The 10,304-nt window shown below is 34.6% G+C and overlaps 1 protein-coding gene across 4 annotated transcripts; it reads right to left on the bottom strand.

The window, feature by feature from the left end:
- Positions 1–952: 952 nt before the first annotated feature.
- wcy (WW domain-containing adapter protein with coiled-coil wacky) lies at positions 953–10,293 on the bottom strand. Of its 4 annotated transcripts, none has more exons than XM_046612347.2 (12): positions 10,094–10,292; positions 9,848–9,881; positions 8,415–8,652; positions 7,747–7,832; positions 7,466–7,546; positions 6,735–6,936; positions 5,794–6,132; positions 5,289–5,512; positions 4,938–5,097; positions 4,609–4,835; positions 4,248–4,375; positions 953–3,863 (listed from the first exon to the last, which is right to left on the bottom strand). In XM_046612347.2, the coding sequence occupies exons 1-12, from the start codon at positions 10,132–10,134 to the stop codon at positions 3,785–3,787; spliced, it is 1,839 nt and encodes a 612-aa protein (XP_046468303.1). In that variant the 5' UTR covers positions 10,135–10,292; the 3' UTR covers positions 953–3,784. The 4 variants fall into 4 exon arrangements, with proteins under 4 accessions (XP_046468303.1, XP_046468304.1, XP_046468307.1 ...); XM_046612348.2 differs by having other exon boundaries at positions 4,938–5,079; positions 10,094–10,291; XM_046612351.2 differs by lacking the exon at positions 5,794–6,132 and having other exon boundaries at positions 10,094–10,293.
- Between the last annotated feature and the right edge of the window lie 11 nt (positions 10,294–10,304).

The raw sequence follows: 10,304 nt of genomic DNA, 5'->3' as shown, positions 1-10,304 counted from the left end.
AGATTGAATTTATAATAATCAAGTTAAATATCGACAAATATATTTCTAACGTCGTCGGCGTAAGATTCACGCGACACGTGCCGTTTACATTCTTTCATATTAACTTTTAGCTTTTTTTTTTTCCAACGTATAGAAATTCAGGAAAGAAATTTATGAACAGAACGATTTTAACATCGATCAATATATTTTATTTAGACATTTTTTTTTTACCATAAAAATATTGCACGATTGTTAAAATTTTCCCCAATGCCTTGAGATAGAATATTTTCTGTACATCGCTATTTTCATGGATGTAATATAATGAGAGGCGTTCTATTAAACTAAAAAGAAAAAGAAAAAAAAACAACAACGAACCAAAGCTACAGGGTGCTGTTAATCATTTGCGAATCCAGGGGAAACGTTTTGCTAATAAAATTTCCTGTCCCATCAAAATCGGTAGAATTGAAAAAACACTGCGGATAATTTTTGAGGGGGGGGGCTAAAGCCGCAAAAAGAAAGATTACGCGATAGAAAAAAAATTTCACAGAGAAAAATATGGTAAGTTGCATCGTGAAGTATTATATATATATATATATATATATATATATATATATATATCTTAATTTAATAATACATGTATAATAATTACAGAAATGTGCGAGTTGTTTCTACGTGAAGTGTGATGATCATGGTGGATATATCAAGAGTGAGCGCAGAAGTATACAACAATGTAGTAAATTGGGAAAGAAATAATGGGATCAATTCAATATATGGATCAATTTCACACAATCAAGTATGAATTTACACTTAATTCAAGTATGCCATTTTATTTCACAATATATATATATATATATATGTATTTAAAAAAAAATCTTCTCTTTTGAATGGTCACGTAACGATTTACACGTGAATCTGATAATACGTGGAGAAAAAAAAAAAAAATTCATAAAAAAAAGTCGAGGTTCTTAGAATGTTTTTTTTTTTTGCTCTCTATTTTTATTATTTTTGTCACAGTATTTTGTTTGCTTGTCAATTATCTTGCCCTCCTTTAAGAATTAGCAAAATGTACATACAATCGATGTACTGTAACAATGTGGTGTTGGTGGTGGTGATGACGCCGACGACGACGACGATAATGATGATGATGATGATGATGATGATAATAATAATAATAATAATAGTTATAATAATTTCCCTCTTAGTATGGGATTTCATTATTATACAGCAAAACTTGCACAAGAATGATGCACCTCAAAAGCCTAAAATCTACGAAAATTCTAAACGACACAATATTTGAAATAAATAGATATACAAGACTTACTACTTAATCAATATAATTGCAAAAAGAAGTGTGTGTGTGTGTATATATGTGTATATATACTCGTACGTAGATATAAAACTTGCGTCATTTAAAAATCTTAACAATTATTCGAAAGAGTTCGAAACTGCACAACGAACTCTAAAATTACTAAAATGAATCTTTACTACTGTGTATATATATATATATATATATATACATACATACAGAAATTGACAGTTTGATTACTAATTTAATAGATGCCGAAGCTTCAAATCTTTAATTCAATTAACTCATTGACAAATTGTTCAATTATAGATCAATTGAGAGACATCGAAAATGTGCGTATACAAGTTACGCGAGATTTGTCAACTTTTTTGTATGAAAAAGTGATGAGAAGAAAAAAGTTGTGGTTAGAATAAAAAATGCGTGAAATAAAGAATAATAATATTGTTACAAAATATACATTAGAGATGTATCGGGGTTACAGATAAAATTTTAAACGTCTAAATTTAAAGCCTCGGATCTAAATGGTGAACGAAAATTTCGGCGGATTAGGTAATGAGAACAAAAGGATATTTTTGTTCCTGGATAGTTTAAAAATACATAAGTAGTCGATCCAATCTTTCACTAATAATTATAATGTTTACTATAAATACAACTCTTACGAAGTGATATACGTAACACCAAGATACTCGTACATGGTTGTTTTATAAATTTCATTTCTGCATTTTTTTTAACAGGTTTTTTTTTTTTAGTTTTTTTTTTCTTTCATTTTTCCTTATTTTTCTCTTTCTTTCTTTTTTTCTTTCTCCACTCGTCTACGATTTTTTAAAATTTAAATCGTTAATATTAGAAATCATTATACTTTGTAAATGCACAATTTATTAGCAGCTAAAATGCATTACTTTACAACTAACATCAGTTACTTATAGGAATATGTATGCCACACGTTGCGTGTGACATTTGTGCAAAAAGATTATTCACGTAGGTATTCATCTATATATATATATTTATATGTATGTTTTGATACATTTTGGTACATATATATATATATATGTATATGCATACAAATACAACGTTAATTCGCAGACGACAAGATCTTTCCGAATATTTCTTTTTACAAGAATAGTAATATTTCTGTTTAACTTAATTGTTTGTTTGTTTTTATTGTTTTTTTTTTCTTTTCCCCTTTCACTTCCATTTTCACTTGGAAAACACATTTCGTTATTAAAACAGACTTGTAACGACACAAGTGTAGCATTAGTTATTACATCTTTCAAGTAGCATACGCGAGCGTTACTAATTCATTGAATTACCTAATATTGTTCTAAAACAAATGAGGGAAATATAAAAATTATAATGATTTTCAAAAATTACAATATTACATTTCCGTATAGATATTCAACCGGGATTTCTCTGTGGGTTTTTTTTTCTTTTACTTTTTTTAAAAGGTTTTTTTTTTGGTTTTTTTTTTTTTCTCGTTTGCCATTCATTTCTTAGAAAAACTTTGCTGCTGCATAGGTACGAAGGCTGAACAATTACAATCACACCGACCAAAAGTACGTCTCTTACAACAAAAAGAGCTAAAGATGCTTGCGTGCCTTAATAATGATGACGATGACGATAATAATAACAACAATAATGATAACAACAACAACAAACTGATACTTTTGAAACCAGCAACTAGAGACCTTAGATCGTCAATATAAGAAAATGGTGGTATAAAGAATTGGATTAAAAATTGTGGCATGAATTTTATTCCTAGATTTACAACAAAACGTTTCCCCCTTTTATATATATATATATATATATATATATATATAGTTTTTTTCCAACTAGTTAAAATGCCGCATTTTCTTTATGGGATATGAAACATTGACACGTACAACAAAGTTAAATACAAGGGATGTGTGCCTGTGTGTGTGTGTTTCTACATCATCGTAATGCAAGCTTTAGTACATTTTTTTAGAATTGGACCGATATAGAAGATTCAACTCATTTCACTAACTTGAGTGTGGCGGATGAATAGTATATTATTATCATTATTATTACTATTGTTGTTATTATTATTTTTCTTTCTTGTGGTTGGGTAGGCCTTACGTGCTTCTCAGAGAGGATTGAATTCATAATTTGTTTAATAATTAATAATAGCAATGATGATGATGATGATGATAATGATGATGATGATGATGATGATGATGATGATAATAATAATAATAATAACAACAACAACAACAACAAGACTCATCAATCGACACAGCTCGCAAAGCGTCTCATCCTCTCCGAGCAGCCCGACTGTTATATCAATTACTATATTCATATCACTTCTATTACGATATTATTATAATTTAGGTACAATCTTAATTATTCAATATTAATGAGAATATTAATAATTATGTTTTATTATTTTTATTTTATTTTTTTTTCTCGCTTCAATTAATTATAGGGTGTAATTATTATTATTATTATTGTATTATATTATATTATATTATAAAGTCCATTACACTAAGAATCGTCGGACATAAAGGAATTTTGGGATTTTAACTCTTCCAGTGTCTGAATTTGCTGACGGAGAAATAATATCCTGTAACAAAAGATATTTTATGATTTGGTGATGATGGGATTTACTATATCGCAAGGAAAATGTCATTGGAATTAATTAGACAAGGTTGTGACTGTGTTTTCGGTACGTTTGAGATAGCGGTAAAAATAATATTAATAAACAGACCATCATCGATGAGAAAAAAATATGCCCAAAGTATTATCCTAATTGGGAATGTTCTTTTATCATGCAAATGGTTTTACTGTTATTGCTAGCTAGCTTTGATACTTAAAAGAAGATTCGGTTAAATGCGGTGAAGCGACTTTTTATCGTTGGGTGTCAGGCAAACCAGAATTTCAAAGTTTTGACTTTCCACGCAGTTAGTGATAATTAATTTCACTTTAAAAGCATTGTTAATCAATTTACCTTTGTTCCTGTAATGTCGCCTGGATTTCCGTTAGCCTCACTATTGACCGGGCTGTTTTGAGCTCAGCTGAGACTCGTGTACACTGCAGGCTACCCATTGTGTGTGCTTCCTCGCTGAGTTTTTGTGCCTGCGAATTGTAAACAAAGTGAATAGAATTTTTTTTATTAATCAAATTGGTACACGAATAATTTCTATCGTTAATTTCATTAGAATTTTACGTATATTTATAAAATTTTGTCAAACTGTTGTTGGAGGATCAACAAAGAAGATAAAAAATAAATGTATCCTATGTGTTTTATTTTTTTTTATTTTTATTTCTATACCGTAAGACGAAGAAGAATTAATTTCACATTAACAAACCTGTTTCTCAAGGTTGTCAGCAGGAAAAGCCCGCACATGCTGCGTTAAATCCTCTCGGTAATGATTGGCTAGCGAGGGTGTGAGGGAAGGGGTAAGCGGAGGCTGCACCCTGGACAAGGCTTGCAGTCCTCCCCCGTTTCCTAGACTACTTAACGACGCCAGTGTCCCCAACCCTTGCAGAGAGCTGACACCTTGTACTCCAGGATTTGTCCCACCAGGACTTGTCACTGTGCAAAACGGTAACGAGAAAATAGCGATTAAAAATCTACCCACTATTCTTATTAACAAACTCTTTAAATTTCTTCTTTTCCTCAAAATTTCATTCTTACACTTTCGAGCATCGATACAGTCCTGCGTTTCCGAATGCGTCGGAGTGGGTGGTCCCTCACTTGCTACGTTTCCTGTAGTGTCGACTTTCAACGGAGCCATCACATCATTGCCACCGTTACCTCTATCGCTGCTACCTGACTGCTGTAAAATGGTGAATTTCTATGTTTTTCATTGTTTTATTTTATAATTTGTTTCAAAGAACAGAACCATTTTTTTACGCTATTAAAATCCGTCAATTCGAAGTGAATAGACGGATTCCTAGACCGATGGTATTGTGTTTCATCGCTTGAATTTAACAACGATAAAATAAATCACGTCAACAAGTATCGAGGATCGGGTACTTCACTTACTTGGCGAGAGAGCATGATGGCTGTTTGTATGGTTTGGAGTGCTTTTTGCGGGGTGATGTCGGGCTGTTCTTTATTTCCAGTGATTTGTGACAAAAGCCTTGGTAAATTAACGAGGGAAACAGGTGGTCCCGGCGCATTACTGTTTCCCTGTTGTTGAGTCGGTGAACTAAGCTTTCCGGGTGTTTGTGGTGTAGACGGTGGGTGCGAAGTCAGACGAGGTAACGCTGAAGGAAACGAGAATTGTAATTCGTTCTTGAAGAACAAGAAATTTGTTATGTACATTAATCAATATGAAAATGGCACGCCAAAAAAAACGTACGAGTTATTCAATTCTCACACTACAGGTACGCTGTACTCCGACGTATTTTAATGTAAGAAGTTAAGGGAAAATAAACGAAGAATCGGGGTAATGCTGCGATTAAAATCATTGTCGATTCTAACGCAGATGGTGAATCGAAAGTGTTTATCTTGGGAGAAAAGGAGTTTGAAGTATGTAATTGCTCACCAGTTGCAAGGAGTACAGGCCCTTGTGGCAGTGTATCGTGAGTACTAGAAGTTAGGGGTTCCGAGGTGGGTGTGGAGTCGCCCGGCGAGATGTCCATATCTTGTGCCTGACGTTCCACTCCCACCTCTTCCCTGCAGGATTCTCTTTCCCTTTCGCGTTCCCTTTCTCGTTCTTTGTCACGTTCTCGTTCTCTAATTGAAATATCCTCCCTGCTACTACCACCGCTACTTCCGCCACACGAGCTCCAATACTCCCGTTTATCAGACTGCCGCGATGACTTGCCGTCCCGGACGTTGCTACTGCTACTATTTGATCTTGAGTTGGAATGTTTATCATGACCTAAAAACAACGCGGATCAAAATCACGAACCTCAGCCAAAATATTTTTACCATGTATGTTAGATTGTAACCAGCTTATCGTTAGTTATTTTATTCTCTTTTCTTTCACAATCCAAATAATCTTGGCTAACTTTTTTGAGGATGAAAAACAAACAAGGATAAGTACACATCACACTGAGGGTTGTTACAGCGATTCACATTTTGCATGCTCTGGAAAATTGGAAAGATTCGCCTCATCAATGAAACTGTAACTTGCACAGGGATTAAACAACTTTCGTGGACCTAGGTTACGACATTACATCTATCCATTTTTAGTCCAATGTATTTGCTGAGACCAGGGGATATTTTATATGCCCTAATTTTGTCAGATGGTATCAAATTTTTCTGCAAGCTTCTTTCGTGCAAGCATGAAAAAACATCACTTTATAGTAACAAAAGCAAAAGTTATTGTTAACAGTTCAGGCGTGAGGTGGTTCACATACATCGCACGTCACATTTCTCAATGAAAACCCCGGACTTTTTTTAGTTTTCTCCGGTTTTCCAGTGATGTAACAACCCTGTATTATTTTATCTCAAAATATCATTAAATTTTCTATTACTTACTTGACCTAGATGAATAATCGTTAGATTGACGTTGCCGACTGTCTGTCCGGACGATCCATTCTCTGGGTTTCTCCCATTGCGAGATTTCCGTCTTGCAATTGTAGTAATACTTTTTCCCAGATGAGCTCATGTGCTCCGACCAGTCCCCAAATCGAGCCGTTCTCTCCATGGCGCCACCACCTCGCTCATCACCCCGTTTGTCCTAAACATAGTGTTCTAAAATTTCCCGAAAAAATTGTATTTGACATCCTATTTGTACCGCAAACCCTTTTACAACTTTAAAAAATATTTCTTGTCAAAAACAACTGCAACATCCATGTTATGTTACATTGAAAAAGAAGTATTACTTCTATTTATATTCAATACTACCTGCATAAGATCTCAAACAAATTCATTGATTGGCTTTATTTGTTGAGAACTGAATTCTATTATATTAATTACGTTAAATAGACAAGAAGCAAAATGAAAATTTTAGAAATGGTCTGTGGTGTGGATTAAGCTTCGGAAAGAATTACTGATTAATTTAGAAAGATATTCTGAAGTTTCGCTTCATACGTTACGGCAGTTTCATTTTCCAAGTATTAGTTCAACTCCACGAATGATTGAAATTTAAAACAATCGTATGATAGAAATGAGAACTAATATTAATTACCGAAACATGATTGCAATGTCTCTGGGCGGTCCAATTTTTTTTTCTTTCTTTCCATAAATAAACCAAAGCTGATACTAACCTGACAGGAATTATGTGCTGGTTTTCGTTGAGATGCCGAATCTCGTGATGAATTTGACGATAGTTTTAAGGGATGTAAAATCTATCAATAAAAGAAACACATAAATGTTATGCAAGTCGTTGTACCTTGGAGAAAAGACAATTTCTATGTCATTAGATGCAAGTTGTAAATGAAAAACATCTGAAACCCGTAGAATATTTTTAGTCGCTTTATTTTAGAAACATAAACAATGTGTCTGTGAATAGTTTATCAATAATATTGTGATCCTGTCTAAATCTCACCTCTGCGCCGCTCCTATCATGGTTGGTCCTGTGCTCAGAGTCCCTACTTTCACGGCTTCTCTTGTCTTTCGGGGATCGTGCACAATCTACACATATGCAAGCAAGCATGTTAGGGCTGAAAACGTTAAGACACAACCGTGTTTTTATACTGAAAGAATAGAATTATTAATTCCTGTAGGATGAGCTAATGGTTGTCCGAAAAAAAGGATATGAAATAAAATTTTAAAAAATTTTTAAAATTTAACAATCATGCTTGCAGGAATGAAACGTTCATAACTCTTAGTGGCTCCTTCAAAACTCCATAAAAACTTCTCTCTCAAATATGACTCAAAAAGATGTATCGGTAATTTAAAGAAAACTGTAAAATACATATCGCAAAGAACTTGAACTCGGGCCGATTAATGTTTGCAGTTTTACTGATTGAAAATCATTGTAAAAATAACTGAAAATCAGTGAAGTTTGTACGCGAATTGGTAAGATTGATCAGCTTTGAATATTTTTGGCAAGAAAAAATTGACCGATCAAAAATGCAAGTGACCAAAATTACTCCGATAATGTCAGTGGAAAGATTCTAAACGCGGGGATCAAGTTTGTAAATTTAATTCGTTTCAAACTCTTAGTGATTGGTGGGGCTTGCGATGAAACGAGACGCGAGAATAACGACTGACCCGAATACTTGTCCCTAGAGGATAGCTTGTAGTCTCTGTTTTCTCTCTCCTTTTTGTAAAGAGGTTTCGCTGGGTAGCTACGAGGGCTATCGCGGTCCGCTCCCATCGCCATCCCCATGCCTCCTGCCGGACTGTACGAGTTACCATTTGGGGAATCGCGCATTCGCCCCTCGTATCGACTGTCCGACGACGTTGTCGACGATGAATAGCCGCCCTTCGAACTGCTATACTTAGCGTTCTGTAAGTGAAAATTTTCAAACGTAGGTTTTTACAGTTATATTAGGCGGGGGAGGGAAGAAAAAAAATGAAGAGAATGAATGGAACATTATTTTGTATATCTTTTTTAAGGGTCAAGATTGCAGAAAATTCGTAACGTTCCAAAAACAAACAAAGGCTACGCAAGTATTTCCATAAACATTTGTTAGAAATGAAGAAAGAGAGAGGACAAAAAAAAAGAGAACGTTATAAAGACAACAGAAGAGCGATCAACAAAGAGTAAAATTTTAGTGGTGACATTACATGGGTGAAAAATAATTCGTTACTTTTAGCGATAACACGGCGTTAAATCATCTCTCGTTCGTCGAAACGGTCTAATATGAATCAGTTTTTTGACTTAAATAATCAACGGGAAAATCTGGATTATTGATTTTTTAACGAAAGTGAGGTTATGTTTACAGTCCAGTAAACTGATCGGTTTTCTTCAATATGATGGGTTTTCAGAGGTAATTGAAGATGATTTGACCGATATTTTTCAGCCTGCTACAACACGAGACAATCGCAAAGTGTTTATTTTTTTCACTAAAGGTTCGAAACGTTTCGTATAGTTCGCGTAGAAATGGGAGATCGAAATTATTGCTCCATCACGGAAAATTTACATTTTTTTTTCCTTTCAGTGTCTCTTCCACATAGCTCATGGAAAAGCTTTCGATTCATACGAGACGAATGAAAAACATAAACACGATGTTAATGAGGAGATGAAAAAAGTATACATATAAATATTGTAATTATATTTTTGTTGCAGTATGAACGCGCGCGAGAGCGAGAAAGAGGGAGAGATAGAGAAAGAGAGAGAGAAAGAGCGAATGATGTACGAGAAATGAGAGAAAACGTATATTCAACTCGATGAAATGAATGAATAAGAGGTAAAAAGAAATAGTGAAAAATTGGGGGTAACGAAATATATCAGCTTTGTGAAAACGGAGATGAAAACATATGATAAGTTCGTACGGGAGATTGTGTCGGATAATTGTCACCGCGATGGTAAAATGGTCTGAAATGATGTTATTCCGCGAATGACTTGTCGATGAAAAATCGAACAAGGGTAACGACGATAATTAAATGTATGAAAAAATTTTCGTATGTCAATTTGTTGTTAGCTAATCCCCCGCAAAATCCCGCCCTTGAGCGTGGGAGAATTACCCCCGGATATTTACCTGATAGGGATGGGCCTGGTGCTTTTCAAAGTACCTGTAATCATAAAAGGATATATGAATTATAAAAAGGTAACGGATTTATTTCCGTGATGAATTGTCAAGGAACGACGGCCATCCATCTCGGGAAAATTCACTGTGAATGGCGGTGGTGGAGAAGAGAGGTTCGAGTGGATTCGAGGTATAGTAGGTATGTGGTGAGTGAGAGGTTGGTTGTGTCAGAATCAAAATTTGACGGCGATGCCCTACCCATCGCTAATCCTTTGTGGTTTCCTTGCATGCATTACCATCAATGCAAGTGTCTGTGGGAAATTCGCGGCCTCGGAGGTTGCCTTTTCGTACGGTTAATGTCATAAAAACAACATTAACGTTTATTTAACAGTCAACTTTCTTCTACCCGGACGCCATGTCACATACGTGATCGGCCGCTGCTGTTGCCAGTTGACTTAGCCATTCGGTA

Source organism: Neodiprion pinetum, chromosome 2 (assembly GCF_021155775.2).
Source record: "Neodiprion pinetum isolate iyNeoPine1 chromosome 2, iyNeoPine1.2, whole genome shotgun sequence".
Classification (NCBI taxonomy): Eukaryota; Metazoa; Arthropoda; class Insecta; order Hymenoptera; family Diprionidae; genus Neodiprion; species Neodiprion pinetum.
The sequence above is the reverse complement of the archived record's forward strand: the minus strand, read 5'-3'. Positions and strand labels throughout refer to the sequence as shown.

What these genes read in the sequence shown, in the direction of transcription:
- wcy (XM_046612347.2), bottom strand. Translation starts at nt 10,134, where the DNA reads ATGGTAATGCATGCAAGGAAACCACAAAGGATTAGCGATGG. An exon ending in ACCAGGCCCATCCCTATCAG is followed by an intron (nt 8,653 to 9,847) that starts GTAAATATCCGG and finishes TTTCACTTACAG; the next exon opens with AACGCTAAGTATAGCAGTTC. An exon ending in GCGACATTACAGGAACAAAG is followed by an intron (nt 3,864 to 4,247) that starts GTAAATTGATTA and finishes CTTTTGTTACAG; the next exon opens with GATATTATTTCTCCGTCAGC.